Source organism: Antechinus flavipes, chromosome 2 (assembly GCF_016432865.1).
Source record: "Antechinus flavipes isolate AdamAnt ecotype Samford, QLD, Australia chromosome 2, AdamAnt_v2, whole genome shotgun sequence".
NCBI lineage: Eukaryota > Metazoa > Chordata > Mammalia > Dasyuromorphia > Dasyuridae > Antechinus > Antechinus flavipes.
In genome coordinates, this window is record NC_067399.1 from 483,553,336 (window position 1) to 483,572,191 (window position 18,856).

An 18,856-nucleotide genomic window follows, 5' to 3' on the forward strand; every position below is an offset into this window, starting at 1 on the left:
GCTTACAGATGTTTTCTTAAGTAGAAGATTAAGAACCTTTGCTGAGGAGAAGGAGAATAGGAAATTTGATAAGATATGGTTTGACACAACAGGTGTCAGGAGAATAGTAGTTAAAAATAAAAGCAATACTATTAAGAGCCTAGGGGAAATCAGATCACAGAATAGAAGTGATTGCTTCTAACAAACATTGTTCAGCAGCATAAATAGGAATGAAAAAATTAAGGATCAGAGGTTGGCAGAGGGAAGAGCAGTGATAAAAGGGAGCTAGAGCTTTGTCAGTTGGTATAGTAGACAACTGAACTTGTTAACTAACAATAAGGTCAAGATTGTGGAAAAAGAAAATCTTACTATTTAAGCTTTTTTATGGTTTTTTTTTAGGAAAATGAACAAGAAGAATAGCTTAGATGAGTATTGCAATAATTCTAAATCACAAGTAAAGGTAAAGTATAGGAAGATCTAGGTGGCTCAGTTGATCGAGCACGGGGCCTTCCTGGAGTCAGGAAGACCTGAGTTCAAATCCAGCCTCAGACATTGGCTGTATGACCCGGGCAAGTCACTTAACCCTAGTTGCCTCTGCTCCTTATCTGGAAAATGATATTGAGAAGGAAATGGCAAAACACACCAGTATCTCTGCCAGGAAAGCCCTACAACATAGTGACAAAGTGTCAGGTATGACTGAAACAAGCAACAAACAACAAAGGAAAAAGAGTAGGTTTAGGATTGAAGCAGAAATATAAGCTACGTTGTTACAGTCAGAGGAATATTAATTTTTAATCTTGAAAGTAGAATGCAAAATTAGAGTGCCAACTATGGAGTCAGAGATATGGATTCAAATTTTTGCTTCTATTTACTCTTTCATGTCCTTGGACACATTATTTAGCCTCCTTTTCGTTGTTTTCCTGACATATAAAATGGGGGCATTGAACCCAGATGATCTCTGAGCCTCTAGTGTAAGTGAAGGAGGATATCCTTGTGTAGCCGAGTTTCGGTACTACAGGTCATGAGAGTTGGACATTGATGAATTGTCAAGGTTTGAGAAGATATAAGCTTGCATTCATCCTTTTGTTCTCGAAAAGGATCAATGATGTTACTACAGTAATGCCTTGGCTTGCACGTGAACTGGATTTAAGTCAAGTAGAGCCAAGCAAAGTCATCAGCCTCACTCTCTCCTCCACTCATTGGAGTCTGATGGCAAGACAAAAGCCAAGATGACTTGATGCAGCAGATGGCCTCACCCTAAGTTAAATTCTTTCCCAGGTCTTGGTTTGTTTGAAGTAATGGATGGAATCTCCACAGAGTAAATACTGCTGAATGATTTTGATGAGTATGAGGCAAAGCACATTTTTTTTCTTTCCTGGACTACTAGCATGTGATAATAGTACAAAAGAAGATATATGCAGTAATTACTTAAAGGAAAATGTCTAAGATGAAGGAAAATGTAATAATGATAAAATGAAGTCAAAATTAAAGGGAGACTAAAGTTGGAGAGGATCCTGGAGAGAACTCTGAGGGATATGGGGATGAGAAAGCAGAAACATATAGAAATGGTAGGAAGGGTCATTTGGCCACCTACTGATTGTGTCTCCAAGATTAGGAAAAAAAACATTTAGGAATGATAAATAAAAGTTTTTCTCCAAACAAACAAAATCTTTTAGGCTGACTATTGTAGGGTAGACTCTCCAAGAATAAATCAATATTAATCTTCAAATTGCTACTACTCATAAAGGTGTCTTGTTTTTGCCTTGTATTTTATTTTTTCCAAATAGATAGGTTTCATATTTATTGGATTGCTTGCTATCTAGGGGAGAGCGTGCGGAGAAAGGGAGAAGAAATTTGGAACACCACAAGGTTTTCGCAAGGGTCAATGTTGAAAAATTTATCCGTGCATGTTTTGAAAAAGCTTTTATAAAAAAAAAAAAAAATCAAGGAAAAAAAAGTTTAAACATTCATTTTTGTAAGACTGTTCTATTCCAAATTTTTCTCTCTCCTTTCTTCCCTTACCTTCTCCCTCCCCAAGATAGCATGCAATCTGATAAAGGCTAAAATTTATGTGTGTTATGATTGATTGGCACCAAATATTGAAGTTCAATCATGTGATGAATTCACAATGGCCTATTTATAGTTTATTTATGAGAAAAGGTTGATAAAGTAAGAGGTAAAATAGATATCAGAAATGATAAATATACATAGTAACAATGGAAAAGACAAGATCCTCAGTGTTAACCCACAGGAGAAAGGAAATACTCCATGAGGTGGAACTATATACATTGGCTAATAAGAAAACTTAGTCTATAAAGGAGTTTAGCAACCTAGAAAAATTAGTTTAGCTATAAGGATGAGGGATAGGAAGACATACACTTTGAGGCAGAACACTTGCCTGACTGACCCAAAAGGATCATGCAAAGATGGAGTGGGCTACAGGCAGATTTTATAGGGGAAATTTAACCTCAGGGACTTGACATGATTGGATAAGGTCTCACCCACTCCCTCTACAAAGGATGTCCCTGTAATGTTGAGCTGATTCCCATCTGTGCCTTTCCCTGCTTGCCTCGGGGAATAACCTCATCAGTACTTCTCATTTGCAATCCTTTTAAAATCTCAAAGGCAAATCTTAAAAAAGGTGTGTTTTTTTAAAAACTCGTGTGACCTTGGATAAGTCACTTAACTCCAGTTGCCTTGTCCCCTCTCCCCAAAAAAAAATTCTCAAATTTTTACATATATGGATCCCTGAGACCCTAATTTACTTTACATCTCTGGGCTTCCTTGGTTTATTCTTCTGCTAAATGAAGTTAAACTAAAAATGATTTAAGGTCATTTCCATTTTAAAATCCCATGACCTTGAAACTTAAAAATAAATTCACAAACATTTACAGAATTTCAGACTTGACTAAATACTTAGTTCAACACTTGAAAGAATTCCTTCTTTCCGGCAATGGGCAATCAAGATGTTGTCCAACTTACTTAGGGATAGCTTTTTGAAGGGATCAGCTAAATTTGCTTGACGTAATAATTTACCTTAATTGTTCTTAGTGCTGCCCTCAATGGCAAATCAAAATAAATATAATTCTTTACTGGTGTACCTTCAAATATTTTAAAGACAGATGTTTTCCATACCTCTACAAATTCTTTTCTCGTAAGAATCTTTTAATACATGAAACTATTTTTCAGCCATTTTAAAAATGAATTTACATAAGTTTTTGCAAGTTTTACAATTTTACTAACCATGAATTCTCATACAAGTACAATTCAGAATGCTAGCGCTGACCTTCACATTCCACATCATTGTTTGTAAGAACACTGAATTGTAGAATGTTTAAGGTCTACATTTGGATTCTGATGGATCCTGAGCAGCAGCTATTTCAGTTTTGGCTAAAAACCATGAGGATCTTCCCCTGCAAGAATTTTTTTTTTTACTATTAAAAAAAAAAAAAGTCATTCTCTGTCTCATTTCTTACCTTGCCTTAATTACTTCAGACGAATTAAGACCTGGGAAATTAAGACTTTAGCTTAAAAGGCATGTCTCTCACATGCATCTAAGATCATCTCTAGTCGTTTTGGTCTGTATCTTGCCATTGGACCCAGAAGACTCTGGAAGAGAGTGAGGCTGGTGACTTTGCAAAACCTATTTCACTTAAAACTACAATGTCACTTCCCTGATGTCTTGGTCCTCTTCTAGAACAAAGAATGAATAGCCTAACACTTAGGAGATGATTAATCAAAGTGGTTTCCTCACTTAACCCCATAACCATTATTTATACAGAATACTATATATAAATATATATAACTGAATATTGCAAAATATTCTGAAATATATCTGAAAATTCCAGAGAGCTGGGTATGTGTTATTGATAAGTTTACCTTATTGCCTCTCAACTATCTTTTCTCCATTTATTTTTGTTAGGTGGGTGGAATTAAAGATAAAGTTCTAGCAGCACATAGAGCTGGACTGAAACGAATCATCATTCCACAGAGAAACGAAAAAGATCTTGAAGAGATTCCAAGCAACGTGCGCCAGGATTTGACCTTTATCACAGCAACCTGCCTAGACGAAGTTCTTAATGCAGCTTTTGATGGAGGTTTTTCAATCAAAACTAGGCTTGGTCTCATAAACAGTAAACTTTAAGCAGATAATTGATCCAAACTTCCAAGTTTTTGAAATTTAAAAACAGGAATGAAGTACCAAAATTAAACTTTCTAATCATTTTTGAGGGTATATTACTGTTTGCTGATTGACTGGTTACTAATCAATAGACCATATTTAATTAAAACAGAAATTAATGAGATTTTGATTGTATTGGCTAATATATGTAAGCAGATGGTTATTTAATAAACTCATATTAATCTATCAGACTGTTATACAGATTAACATGAATGATTTTACTTCCAATTTTAGGTGTTTTTTTTTTTTTTTTAAATTTATGCTTAATCAGCATAGAACTGCTATCAAGAGCCTGCAAGAACCTAGGTTTTAGTCCTACTTCTGACACAATCTAGATCTTAGGACCCATTTAAATTCCTTTCCAGTGTTTTAAGTTTTCTAAAGTTGTAAAGATGTTGCCTCAAGCAGTAGAATGGAACTCCCTTGATCAATGAAACAAGTTTAAGTAAGTCATTTTCCCTTATTCAGGTAATGTCTGTCATATCTAATCTTCAGTGAATCAGTCATAAGAGATTCATTCAGGATCTCTTAATGCATACAAAAAAAGGCCAAAGTTAATAATTCCTAAATGATAACATAAGATCTATTACTTTACACATTAAAAAGGTTCACTTAACGATTTGGTTTTATTATTTTATATGATATATTCTTCTAAAGTGTGGCGCGTATATACATATACACACACATATATATATACACACACATATATATATAAAACTTTTTTAATTATAGCTTTTTATTTACGAAACATATGTATGGGTAATTTTTTCAACATTAACCCTTGCAAAAACTTGTTTCAATTTTTCTCCTCTCCTCCACCCCCTCTCCTAGAGGGCAGGTGGTAGTCCCATACAGGTTAAATATGTTAAAAAGTGTGTGTGTGTGTATTCAAAGACTTGACTCATCACTTTATAAGATTGCTTTTAAAAAAATTATCTTTTAATTTCTAAATTCAGCTCTTTAAATTGTGCCCTTCAGGCTATAATTTTCTACTCTCATGGACTTTATCCACTATGAAGATAAGTAGGGCTGGTGAGCATTTGGTCTACATAGCTGGCTTCCACTTTAGGCATGGTTAATGGAAGGGGGGGTGTTAGAGATGGTGCAGTGGATAGAGCACTGGCCCTGGAGTCAGGAGGGCTTCAGTTCAAATGCAGCCTTGGACTTTCAATTACATTCACTAGCTGTGTGACTCTGGGCAAATCACTTTGAAACCACCTTAAAAAATAACACACACACACACACACACACACACACACACACACACACACACACACCCTCTCCCCCTCCCCCAATAAACAATTTTATTGAAATACAATTACCAAGAACTCCATATTATAAAACTATGCAATTAAAACTATTTTAAAGATATACCTTTCATTCAAACTCAAAATATTTGATTATACTATTTCTTCACTCTTATTATTACTAATAGCTACTCAGCTTTTCTATCTTCCATCCAAAGAGAGAAAATTACTTACTAAATATTACTTACTACTGTAATATTTAAAAGTAGTTTCATTACAGGGCTTATGAGTGGTACAGAGACTTCTCTCCATTGGTACTTGAGAAGAAAACTGACAGACCAAAAAAAGTACCCTGAGAGCAGGAAAGGGAGGAGGGTTGGTTGCAGACCAAGTAAATGAAAGGTAAATCCATCTCAATCCTTCCAGCTCCCAGTATAATTAAACAGCTTGATTCAGTTGGAAAGTGAGTGTGTAGAAACAATAGGACACTCGAACTACACCTTATTTGGGAATATTTTCCTGATAGCAGCTAAGGAGATCTTCTGTTGGTCAACCTTGAACTGCAGCTTCCTGGTCCAGGTGCAGGAGGATTCAACAGCATTTAATTACTAAGGATCAAAAAACACGTTCCAAGAAATACAAAGCATGAATGGTAGGTCCTCCAAGGGGACAAATACTGTCTTTTGAACTATCCAGAATTATCCCCCCTCTCCTCCCTCACGCCCCCCCCCCCCCCCCCCCCCCCGAGTCTAGGAGCATCTTTGCAGCTCTCTTACAAGAGCAAAAAGAATCAGAATAGTCGCTAAGAGTGACTTCATTAGACATCCTGAATAAAAACCTTTAGGACAATGTTTCTTAATTTGAGGTCCATCAATTTATTTGCGGTTTTTATTTTCAAAAAATTTCCATTTCAATAAAGTATAACAGAACACATTGTATTCAGAACTGTCTGTTTGCTTTCTTGTAGGTTTTCTTCTCTGCTCTGCAGTTTATTTCCTTTTCTTCCCTTCTTCTCCCTCAAGCAGGCTAGTTAAGCATAGATATTAATGTATATATATATATAGATAGATGTATATATTGTATTATAGACATCTTGTCTGTTTCTCTGAAAGTGCTATCAACCTCGGTAGGTCCAAATTTTCCCATATTTTTCTAAAGCCCACCAATTTCTTATACCCCTGCATTATTTCAACCTTATACTTATCTGTTGTGAATAGTTATAAAAAACTATTAATATGGCTGACACATTATCTTTTTTGACTTTTGATTTTGAGATCGATGATTACTATCCCTACTTTTTCCCAATAAATTCTACCGTTTAGTTGTGTGTGTTTCTCTAGTTTCCTATCTATGCTAAAATTTACTACTTTATTTCTATTCCACTAGCCAGACCCCTCCCATTTCCCCCAAGTCCCTCCCTTATCCTCTCCCCTCCCCCCTTCCTCCACCCTCCTTCCATTCCCCTCAATCTATATAATTTATAGGATCTTTTTTTTTTAAGCCATTTTTTAAACCTTCCCCCCCCCCCCCCCCCCATTTAAGCGTCCCCTCTCCCTTCCCGGAAGGTCTGTGTGGATAGGAAGGGAGATGTAAAAGGAAAGAGTAGCACAGCCATAGATATACTTACTCAAAATACTTTTTATCCTAAAATGTATTTCACTCTCTAGTCAATCACCTCTCTATCAGTAAGCAAGAAACATTCCAAATCACTGAGTATCAATATGTTGACAGGAGTTTAAAATCTTTTTTTAAAAAAATTTTTAAACAGCATTGTTGGTATAATGTATGTTGTGGTCAGTTACTTCATTCTTGATCAATGTGTAACAATGTTCAAGTGACATTTGTTCCCAGTGCACTCATGGCAGATTTCTAATATGAGTTAAATACCTATCCAATTCCTTTTTTCTTTATCTTCCCCCTCCCTTTTTCCTTTTAAGATCAGAACATTTAACAAATAAATGAGCGGATCACTCTCAGGACCTCCATCTTTTTTAATTTTCTGAACCCAGCTGGCAATAAATTGTTAGAAGTTGTTTGTATCACCTTCCACTCCCCCATTATGTCTTTCCAATCACTCACTTGTAAACCTTTTTATGCTTTCTTTTACTCACGTTTGTATTTCAGTTCTCTAAGTCTTTGATGTGTTTCACCAAGGATCATTTTCCCCTACAAAATTATACTGTTTTATTGATAAATTCTTGTAAGCCTTTGCCTTCTGAAATATCACATTCTGTATTCTTCACTCTTTAAGAACTTTAAGTGCCTGCTATATTTTACAGGATCTTAACTAGTATGTGAGTACTTAACTTTGCAGCATTCCTTTTCTTTTACTCAGCAGCTCTGGATTTTTTGCCTTGATCTTAATTTTAGAATTTCTTTCAGGAGGTAATCAGTGGATTCTTTCTATTTTCACCTTGCCTTCTAGTTTTAACTAAGGCAAATTTTCTTTATATATTTTTTTGAAATGCATGTGATTTGGTTTCTCTTTTTGATCATGGGATTCTAGAGACCAATGACTTTTATACTGTTTTCTCTGACCCAGTTTCCAGTTTTTGATGTTACCTTACATTTTCTTGGATTTTTAAATTTGATTTGTTTTCTCACTGAATTTTAACTTTTATTTAGTCCATTCTAATTTTCAGTCTGTTACTTGGGACAGGTTTCATATTTCTTGTGCAAAGATATTAGTTCTTTTCAAGCCTTTTCCTTCCCCCCAACCCCCAATTCTATCACTCTCATTTCACGTATAATAGCATTTTTTAATTCTTACATCATTTTCTTCTCGGAATTCTAACTGATGTTGTAGGCAACTTTTTCTTCAAGGCTTTGCTTGTAGGTATTTTGGTACTTTTTTTATAGTCTGGATTTATCTTGAGCTTCTTTTCCCCCAATCATTATTGCAGCAAATTGCTGGAAGCTCTTTGGGGGCAGAATAGCTTATAAGAAACTATGGCTTGACCTCATAGCTTCTCTTCGGAACACCCTGCTTTAGTTTCTTTTAGCCATGCTGACACATTGTAGACACTTAAATACTTGCTGATTGATATTTTGTCCTGCAAATTCAAAAGCACAAATTTAACTCTAGTTGTGAGGATGATCCTCTTGTTACTTAATTGTTACAAGCAAACTACAGATCATGCAACACTGGTGTGCATATATGCTACAGCAACAATGAAAAATCTACTACATATTCTTTCCTCTTTAAGATTATTCACCCCTTATGAGAGCACTCAGCAATCCACTATCAGTTTAATTTACATTCTACAAATTAAATGCCTAAATTTACCAACTATACTGCCATGCTCTTACCTTAGCCCAGTCTCACCCATAACAAAAAGACAATAAAAGGAATGTGGTTTACACTGACCTTAACATGTATTTTTATCCCTACCAAGCATTTATATATTCTTGCTAACACAATAAGCCTTTGGGGCTTTTGAAAACAAAAAGCATCATGAGAAAATAATCAGGTTTTATCTGACAAGAAGTATACTGTCATCCTTTAGCACTGTGCAGAGATCAGTGTGTTCAATTCTTCAAACATGAAGACCCAAATTCAAAGTTCCTGTGACTTAAAAGGAAAAAATTAAATCAAATTTAATTAGCACATTCCTGAACTTAAATTAAAAATATTCTCCATAATCTCTCACTGTGCTTGCTGTATTTGCTCTGTACTTTGTAAATGAACATTTCCATGAAAAGGCAATACTGACAAGTTCTTCATGCCAAATGAGAGAAAACTATAGTAATGTTTTAAGGATTGGGGGAGGAGGGTAGGGTAGAAGGAGGAAATCAACAATCATTTGAGGACTACAGATGAATTTTTAGATGTTTCCCTACTCAAGCAATGATATACAACCTATGGTCATCCAAGCCCCAGAGAATAATCAACTCAAACAATAACTGGGGCCATATTGCCCACTGTAATCTTAGTAAAGTCTTAGTGTTTCATAGTCCCCGTTTCCTCATGTAAAATAAAACTATTCAGCTCTAATTTCCACTGTAGTAGCACCATGATAAAAATTATGTTAAGTACTTTCTAAGGCCAGGCATTTCACACTTTTAAAATATCTCATTTGATCCTTATACCAACACTGTTAACTATTATTACTCCCACTTTAAATTCTGTCTCAGTTACTTCAACTGTCTTTTTGTAGGTTTTTGTTGTTTTTCCCAGGCAACTGGGGTTAAGTGACTTGCCCAGGATCATACAACTGAGTGTTAAATGTCTGAGGATAGATTTGAACTCAAGTCCTGACTCCAATATTGGTATAAGTTCTGCCAAATCATGCTCTTTTTCACTGCTATGTTATATTGTTAAATTACTTCCCTTTTATTCAATTCAGAGATTATAGCAACATATCTGACTTAAAGCCAGAATTTCATAACCAAATATTAAACACTGGTCAAGATTTCATCCTGAACAGAAATGAGATTTTAGCACATTAAAATAAAGCCTGTTAAGTTTTCATTAGAATCAAAAGAATCTTTCTTTCACAAAAAGCCAAAGAAAAGGAAGTCAATACTCTCAAGATGAAAAAAATAATTTAACTTAGTTGTTACAAATTTAAGTCTATAGGGCAATGAAGTTGCTGTTGTCATTTATTTTAATTCCTCAAATTGGTGGTCTTCATCCCATTTCTTTTAGCAGGATAAAGTCATTATACAGGACGGAGTCAACAAATTCTTCTCTTACCCCTAGAAGTACTTTTATCCAAAGAAATCCATGTGAGGAGAAAGCTGGCATTGATGCTGCCCACTGTGTCACTTCCTTTATGGTGATCTACCAGAATCTATTTCCTCACTGCTGTCAAGCTAATTTTCACCAGCACAGGACTCACTGAAAATAAGGGAAGCAACAGAAATAGAAACAATTTACTATAGTCCATTAACTTGCTTAAAACAAAGGCATAATTAAACAACTACAAATGTAGCAAGTTAGTTAGCTATGCATTAGTGGGGTAAAAAATTGTGGGTGTTGGGAGTATAAAAACATAAATGTTGCAGTAAATAGTTGAAATGAACAATTTAGTCTTCAAGCAAATGCATTACTGACAGCAATAGATTTCCTAATCATAATTTTCATCTGTCCATCAACCCACTATGGAAACTGAATAAAATAAAAATTTATACACAAACTAAGACACATTATAAGTGCAGTTAAGTACCAGAGATCTCGATATCTATCTCAAGATTACTTAGGACACCAGAATGTGAACATTTTTTTAAAAAACAGTATCACTTGATAGAGATACAAAACAGGATTCCTAAAAGTAAATACTGGAGTATGTCAACAGTACCATGGTATAATATAACACATAGGCAAAAAAAAAAACTTGGTTCAAGTCCCAAGTACCATTTATTGTTGGCATTTTGAGCAAAATACCCTTATCTTCTGGTTTTCTATCTGCACATCTTTTAAATGGCTATAATTCCTACTCTATCCCAAAGGATAGGCCACTAATCCAATGAGAGTGTGGATATGAAAATACTCTTGTGACCATAGTAAACCACATTTTATAGTGATTCATTTATAGTGATTCAAAGATTTGTAACAGCCAAAAAAAAGAGAGATGTGATTTTTCTCCTCTCCTGATACCAGCCAGATTGTATATTTAAAATCAGTGAGGGAAAGAAATATTAAGGATACAATATTAGCATGATAAATTTAAGTACTTCAAGATCTATACTTCATAAGCCAGTTAAGTTATTTGACCAATTTTGAATTTTTTGTACAATATATAAGTTTGGAGGCAACACCATGGTAGTTTAGCACCATAATAGTTAAAGAACAAGCTTTGCAATCAGGAAGAATTATGTTCAAGTCTTAACCTCTGGTTGTATAACCTGGGAAAGTCACTTGATAGTACCACAGAACTAACATAAGTAGCAGAGAAGTTGGTGATCTTCATTGATGGGCATTTCCTTATGGAGATCTCCCTATACAAATGATATCAGTAGCCTAGACTTCCCCACTTGGTGCATGCATAATAAAATTTAAATGAATGACTTTCACAGTCCATTAACATCAAATTAAACCAACAAATTTGTTAAATATGCAGCCACCTTCTTTATTGTCTCAGAGCAAAACAGCCATCACACTTCTAAGCAATCTAGCTATGAACCTTATTTGCTCTACGACAGCAACAAAATGAACCAAAAAACTTCACTTTATTCAGTTTCTGCTGAGCAACTTGGGGGGAGGGAGGAAGAAGGGGGTATGTTCAACTTAACAAAGTAACAAAATCGTGCTACTCAGCCTGACTAGGAATAGGTCTTTTAGTTAATAGAGAGTGAGTGTGTGTGTGTGAGTGAGTGTGTGTGTGTGTGTGTATGTATGTATACTTACTATATACTATATGTACATTATAAATTACCAATGTTCAAAGAATATATATACTATTATATGCACATTATAAATTACCAATGTTCAAAGAATTAGAACAAAATGACTAACTCCAATGATCATTATTTTCTGATTCTGATGAACTTCAGGATTTTTCAGTTTACTTCAGTCATTGATAGCATAAATTTCTAACTAACTATAGTGCTGCATTATTAATAGGATACCAGGGGAAAGTGCTCTTTTCCCTTAGTCATCCCAGTGGAATTACCAGGAAGAAATTGATTTAAGTAAAAATAGGCAGATGCAGGGAGAATAACAAAGAAATCTGGCTGATAAGTTTCTAAGTAACTGAGTTAACTACATGATTAAAAAATAAAAACTGCATTCTCGTTGTGCATTACAATAACTATGCTACTTCAAAAAGAAAACCTAAAAAACAGGAGAAAGATAACTTTGGGGATGCAATAACACTAAAAAACTGCACTAAAGTAAAACACACAAGTTTTTAGTTTGCCAGATATTTTTAATGACAATTATAAAAGACCAAAAACATCTTTTTCCCCCCAGACTGCCTTTTTAAACAAATGATTTGCTTTTAGTTACAAATACTGTATGACAATGCCTTTTTTCTCCAAAACTAATAATACAAGAACAATTTTTGAACAAAATGTCTGATTTTTTTTTCTAAATTCTTTGGGAGTGGGGGTAAAAGGGTAGAGAGAAAAGCCTGATCATTAACATGTTTTAATCAGAATTTTTCCCTGACCCTCCAACAAAACTGATCTGAGGATATGAATAAAATTTTTTTTTAAATCTACATCTGCTTTAGGAGATTCTTTTGACCAATTCTTCCAATGTAATTAATTGCTCTCTCTACTGTTCAGATCTTCACAATAGTTGAATTAAAAACAATATTTCTAACAAACTGATTACTGTGAGGGAAAAGAAAAATTCAAACATACATATGTATATACTTTACCATAAACAATTATGCATATCAAAAAAGATAAGACACCTGTAATTAACTTTTAAAAGGTACAAAAAAGTGAGAAAACCTGAATTACAGAAAAGAAAGTCAAATTTAATGAAAAACTAGAAGTTAATAAAAATTAGCAAATACACAAAAAATATACACAAACAGCAGCAATACTATGTAGTGACTTACAAAGGGGGGAAAAAGCAGCAGTCAGAAACTGCTCAACATGGCTTGTCAGTCAAATAAAAAAACACAAAAAAACAGTATTCTCTTCAACAGTACAATCAATCTACAAATACAAGTTTATAATTATTTTACAACATTTCTTGTAGGATCAACTTTCTTAATACAAAAGATGCCCATTTTGGGTGTATATATATTTTCAGTGGTTTACTGTTGACTTATTTTTAAATATATTAGTGTTATTACATGCAACTGCTTCCTGCATTTAACAGCCTTTTCTTTTATTTACCTTCATTATGTCTAGCTTCCATCTACCAAAAGAGTTTATATTTGGCAGTCAAAGATGGTTACCCTATCTTCTGTGAAATTAAATGATGCAAAGGTTTTAAACACTGGCCTGAAAACTTTTGATTGCCATTTCAACACATGGAAATAGTTACATTGATGCCTAAATTGCCATTTTCTGCAAAAAGCTGTGCAATGCTGGTGTCAAAAACTAGACAGTCACTATTCATAATAGCTGTTGCAATTCCCTCATGAATAGATCGAGGAGTAGCTTCCCAAGTCAATCGCCGTCTATGACCATTTAGCTCAAGTCGATAAGCAAAATTTTCTGCTTGTTTACGTGTTCCTATCAGCTGTACAATTGCGAAGAACTGCTGGTGACCATCATATTTTTCCTGTTTCTCTAAGACTAACATGAAGTGAAAGCCAAAACAAGACTGCATCATAACCCAGTCAACAGCACCAGGAAGATTAATGTCTGTAGCAAGAAAAACTATATCTTCTCCCTGTAGTGTAGTAATTGACTTATGCTGATGCATCAAATGTGGCATTACAGCATCCAAAGAGCCTTGCCATTTACACGAAGCACCGGGACACGGACATGAATAAGGTCTAAACTCACACAGCTCTTCATGGTCTGCTTTTTCTGTGTGTGGCAAAGTTATCTCACATCCAGAAGAGGCATATTTACAAGGAAATAGTACTGAATTGGCCACTTTTTCCATAGCCAAGTTGCGAATGGAACCCAACGGGCCTCGGCAAGTTGGACAACATGTGAGCTTTGGACGACAGTTGCTACAAACAAGATGGCCGCTCTGACACTGAAGAATTGGGGGTAACACATAGTCAAAGCAGACGGGACACTCAAATAGACTAGCCAAGTCATTGTTTGATGCTGTTGTGCCAGTCAATGCAGGCACCCTCTGCGATGGTGTACACTTGGAAGTACCAGTAGGGAGGGCTGTAGCAGTCTGGCGGCTCATTTCTGTAATAGAATGAAGAAAAAGTCACCATACACAAGAATTTACCATGGGATTCCCCCCCCCCCCTTAAAATGAACAAGTTTTCTGAACATCTAGAAATCCTATTATTTTTTATACAAAACTTTTGAAAAGTTTGAGAATCACACAAGTTGACTGAAAAGAAATAAAGCCAATTCTAAGAAGCAAACAATTATTTTTCATTAAAACTCATAGTACACAGAAACTAAATGATTTCAAAGTGTTAGTACTCTGCCAATTAGTGTTGCTATGTTTTCCAATTAGTGTTACTATGTTTTATACTCCTAAACCAAAGACTACCCATTTAAATGTAGTATTTTGTTTCTTTAAAATGTTTAGCTGAAATGGTTTGTATAAGAAAGGAGAGAAAAGAGAAAGTGTGTGTTTAACGGGGGCTTGAATATAATTCCAATAAATGCAGTGTGCTATAAAAATTACTCAGAGGTGAGTATATTGGAACTATCTTAACAACTCTAAGAGTTTTAAGTTCCAATGATAATACAACTTACAAGACCACTACTAGGTCTGTATCCCAAAGAAATAAAAGGAAAAGAAATGAACTTTTATGTATGAAAATATTTTAGCAGCTCTTTGTGGTGGCAAAGAATTGAAAATTGAGGAGATGCCCTCAAAAGGGAAATGACTGACCAAACTGTGATATATAACTGTGATGGAATATCACTAATGCTATAAGAAAGTTATTTTCAGAAAAACCTGAGAAGACTTATATGAACTCATGCAAAGTGAAGCAATCAGAACTGGGAGAATATTGTATTTGATAGTAGCAATAACATATGAGCAACTGTAAATGACTTAAAAACTATTCCGATCAATATAATGTTCCAAGACAATTCCAAATGACTTATGATGAAAAATGCTCTATAATGTTCCAAGACAATTCCAAATGACTTATGATGAAAAATGCTCTATCTACTTCATGAGATAACTAGGGAATGTGAATGCACACAGAAGCATAATTTTCTTGTATTATTGTTGCAACATGGTTAATATGTTTTGCATGATTTGACATGTGTAATTAATATCATTTCTGGCCTTTACAGAAAATGGGGCTTTAAAGGGTTGGAAGAACTCAAAAGAAATCAAAATCAACAAAAAAAATTTTTAAATAATTTTTTAAAAAAATACATCTTGAAAGACAAAATGTTTACATATTTAAATGTCCCCTCCCCCCCAAAAAAGAAAAAGTTGTATGGTACATTAGCCAAGGGACTTTATTTTTTATCTCAAACATTGCCATTAGCTATATAAATGTCAGGTCTTTACTGTCATCTATAGAGAGTTTCAATTAGATTGTCAAGGATCAAAATAGCTCCAAAAGCCTAAGATTGTAAAAAAATAAAAACTGTTTCAGAGAAACAAACACTACTATACATTCCTTCCTTTGAGGAAGTCCACTACAGCCTTTGGTGGCTAGAAGCTCTACCATGCCCTTACCTCCCTACAAACTGACTCAGTAACACACAATGCCAGAGTTACTATTGGGAAGTAGCCAAAAAGTGATCACAAAATGCTCCTAAGAATTATACTTAACTAGCCCTCGTTTGATGTGGGGAAAACATCCTCATTCTGTCAATTACACCTCTGTTTCTGTGTATCTGTTTGCTTCTGTCTCTTATATACACACACTTAACACACACGGATGGGAACCTTATTTCTTGAATGGTGCTTTGCACATAACATAGATTAATGTTGAATTGTAGGTCAATGATCAACAGAAAAAATATATAGTTTAATACTGGTTTAGCTTTTAATTTTTTTCTTAACTCATTTCATTTTTATTTTAAGTGGAAGGCATATGTATAATATGAAATTACAGACAAACAGGGTTTGTTTTTTTTTAAGTTTTCATTTCATGTTATGAACAATAAAAAGAAATGAAAGCAAAGGGAGAATAGGGGAAAAAAAAGCGTCAGAAAAAGGAGAAAGAAGGGTCAGAGACTTATTGATAGACTCTGAGGTAAATGTTAAGCAAAACATTCATTACATCCTAAGGTTCCTTTAGAGTGTGGTCTTCAGTTAACCACCTTTTATCACTAATAACTTTTGAAAGACTTCTACCACTGTTCTGCATTTCTCCCTCTCCCTTTCCTCCCCCTCCCTCTCCCTCTTTCTTTCTCTTCCCCCTCCCCTTTCACCCTGTCCTCTCCATCTCCCTCTCCCTCTTCTCCCTATCCTTGTCCCTGTCCCTTTCCTCCCTCTCCCTCTCCCAGACTGACAGTAATGGAGAGTGATGCCAAGAGGCCATAAACTATAACATAAAGAAGCCTCTTTTTCTATCAGCCAAAAACCCACTCCCCCACTGCAATAGGACAGAATAGTTATGTCTTCTTATCACACCATTCTTCTGATATTATAGTGTAGATCTCTAGCCAATTGTGCACAAATTATTTTCCACAGTTGAAATAAAGAGAAGAAAAAAAACATAACTAAGTAAAACAGAAGTTTGTTACTATATGAATGGAGCTATATTTTGGTTCAACATCACATAAAACTCAACACATGTCAAAAATCAATTATAACTGGAGTTTTGTTTTGTTGCAAGTGCCAGTGACAAAAAAGTTTGTCATGTCTACAATGACTGTCACTTTCTGTTGTGTAAGGTTTGTGTCTCTTCATTAACTGTATATACAGCAATTTTGTCAGAAGTCATACAACAACAGAGTTAACATTATACCATCTAGCCTATAAAAATCATTTGCACATCCATTAGAAACCTATCTTTAAGAAGTGTTTTGGTAAATAGTGACAAGAAGAAAAGTGATTTTTAGGCACTATATCAATTCATCATCTTCCCTATAAATAACTAAATATAACTATGTTTCCATTCTCAAAAAGTAGTTAATTTATATTTAGTACAAATGCCTAGTCAGACACAGGTTCTAATTATACCAGCTTCTTAACCTCAATGTTTCACAAATTTCACATAGGACAGCATATTAAAAAACAAAATTGAATTTTTATGAGAAAAAAATTATTTATTACAAGATTAGAACCTACAACTTCAATAGTCTTTTTACCATACTTATTTTCCATAAATTTTTTTAAAGTAAGATAACAAAGCATGATTCTAATTCCGATGATAAAATGAAAACATAGCACAGTATTTTCTTGAAACATACTGGAAAGATATTCAAGTCTGCAGCTAATCTAAAGAACAAAGTTAACATACATAAAGAATATATGAGCAGTCGGATATATTTCACCACAGTCGTAAGAGGGGCAAACTAGGATGAAGTGCCTCAAAAAAGATGGGCAATAAAACACCTAGGCACAAAACAGATTGGCACTTTTAATAACAGAAATCTTAGACTCCATTTAATGAGGAACTCTTCATTTCACTGAGGTGATAAATAAAACTGGGGAAACTGTGAAGCAGCTTGTCATACATTACATGTCACACATATAGAGCTAGATTAAGTGTTAGTAGTATTTGAAGTAATGAAGATGGTTATTCTGACTCCTTTTCCAGCATTCTTTCCATTATACCTGAGAAGGAAAGTCTAAAAAAATTCTATTTCTAAACTTTAAATAAAAGTGTTAAAGTAGTAATTTTAAAAGTCCATTGATTCTAAAGCAGTGCAACAGTTGTTGTTGTTTTTTTAACTGTTTAAAAACGGGAAGAGGGAGAGAAAGCCCATCTCTTAAAAAAAAAATTCAAAAGTTGGATACCTTTTCTCTTTCTTGTCCTAGATGCTGGTAAACATGTGAGCAAAACTCTCTTCCACGAATACAAAAAGCGAAGAGTAGGTTTCCCCGTCATGAGAAGCCAAAGACTTCACCCCCTTCTCCCCGCAAAAAGGGAAACAACTCATAACAGAGGCACCTCTTGGATACCTCCGGGAACCAGACATGGAAGCGTCAATCCCCGGAAAGGATCAGATTCCTAAGAGATGAGGGATATTCGTCATTCTTCATGAATTTCATCTCCCAAAAGAGGACACCTGCTGTACAAACAGAAAAGTGGCGACTTTCCTCTCAAAAGACTTGTATCGAGTTGGCGCTTACTGGAATTTGCAGAAGTCTCCTACACAATGCAGATTGAAAGCTTCCAGTACTGCCTTCTCCGAGCACTGGGACATCTTTGGCTTGTAAATCTCTTTCCTCTTCCCTTAATTTTGTCATATAAAACACCTCGAAAAAGATTTTTGTGAGGATTCCTACTCCATCATCAATTGAAAAAGAAAAAGAGGAGGGGGGGAAAAAAAAGAAAGCAAGCTATCTACTAGATACTGGATCGGTCTCTCGCCGCGGTAACTGCCTTTAGCAAGCAAGGCAGAGCAAGGGCGACGGCCAGCTTGGCTACAAGCTCCTCCCAACCAAGTTTCACAACCAATCGAGAAGAAGAAAGAAACAAGGGCGTGTGCTAGACACACAGCTGCCCACTACCTAGGCCTGCAATATCACGTGAAGAATGGGAGGTGCCAGGCAAGTTCCTCTTCCTTAGGCTCGGTCTCCACCCAAGCAAATCAACAGCAAGTGGAAGGAAGCCTACGAGCCAGAGACGCTGGCCAGTCCGGACTAAAAACAGGCCAAACCAGGTACAGGCGGTACAGAAAATCTGGCCCGCCCTAATAGCAAGGCTATCCCAACAACTCACAAGAGCAACCAACGTGCAGGTTCAATGGAGAGGAGTTTAGG

At 35.2% G+C, this 18,856-nt stretch overlaps 3 protein-coding genes across 3 annotated transcripts in view; 1 reads left to right on the forward strand and 2 right to left on the reverse strand.

Moving 5' to 3' along the window:
• LONP2 (lon peptidase 2, peroxisomal) overlaps positions 1-4,348 on the forward strand; it is a 114,719-nt gene extending 110,371 nt beyond the window's left edge. The window contains exon 15 of the mRNA XM_051979802.1: positions 3,902-4,348. Within this exon, the coding sequence (XP_051835762.1) occupies positions 3,902-4,123 (222 nt within the window). The 3' untranslated portion in view covers positions 4,124-4,348. The remainder of the gene's footprint in view (positions 1-3,901) is intronic.
• A 7,906-nt stretch (positions 4,349-12,254) lies between these two features.
• On the reverse strand, positions 12,255-18,606 carry LOC127550684 (E3 ubiquitin-protein ligase SIAH1-like). Its single transcript, XM_051979803.1, has 2 exons — positions 17,888-18,606; positions 12,255-14,181 (listed from the first exon to the last, which is right to left on the reverse strand). Exons 1-2 carry the CDS (start codon positions 17,976-17,978, stop codon positions 13,331-13,333), a joined length of 942 nt encoding a protein of 313 aa, XP_051835763.1. The 5' UTR covers positions 17,979-18,606; the 3' UTR covers positions 12,255-13,330.
• Positions 13,331-14,179, reverse strand: SIAH1 (siah E3 ubiquitin protein ligase 1). Its single transcript, XM_051973766.1, has one exon. The coding sequence runs from the start codon at positions 14,177-14,179 to the stop codon at positions 13,331-13,333; it is 849 nt and encodes a 282-aa protein (XP_051829726.1).
• Positions 18,607-18,856: the final 250 nt, after the last annotated feature.

Bases quoted from the DNA above. Each gene is read 5' to 3' on its own strand.
- LOC127550684 (XM_051979803.1), bottom strand. From the start codon at position 17,978: ATGACGGGGAAACCTACTCTTCGCTTTTTGTATTCGTGGAAGAGAGTT. The intron at 14,182-17,887 runs GTATCCAACTTT...ATTCTATTACAG, and splicing joins TAGGACAAGAAAGAGAAAAG to AAATGAGCCGCCAGACTGCT.
- SIAH1 (XM_051973766.1), bottom strand. From the start codon at position 14,179: ATGAGCCGCCAGACTGCTACAGCCCTCCCTACTGGTACTTCCAAGTGT.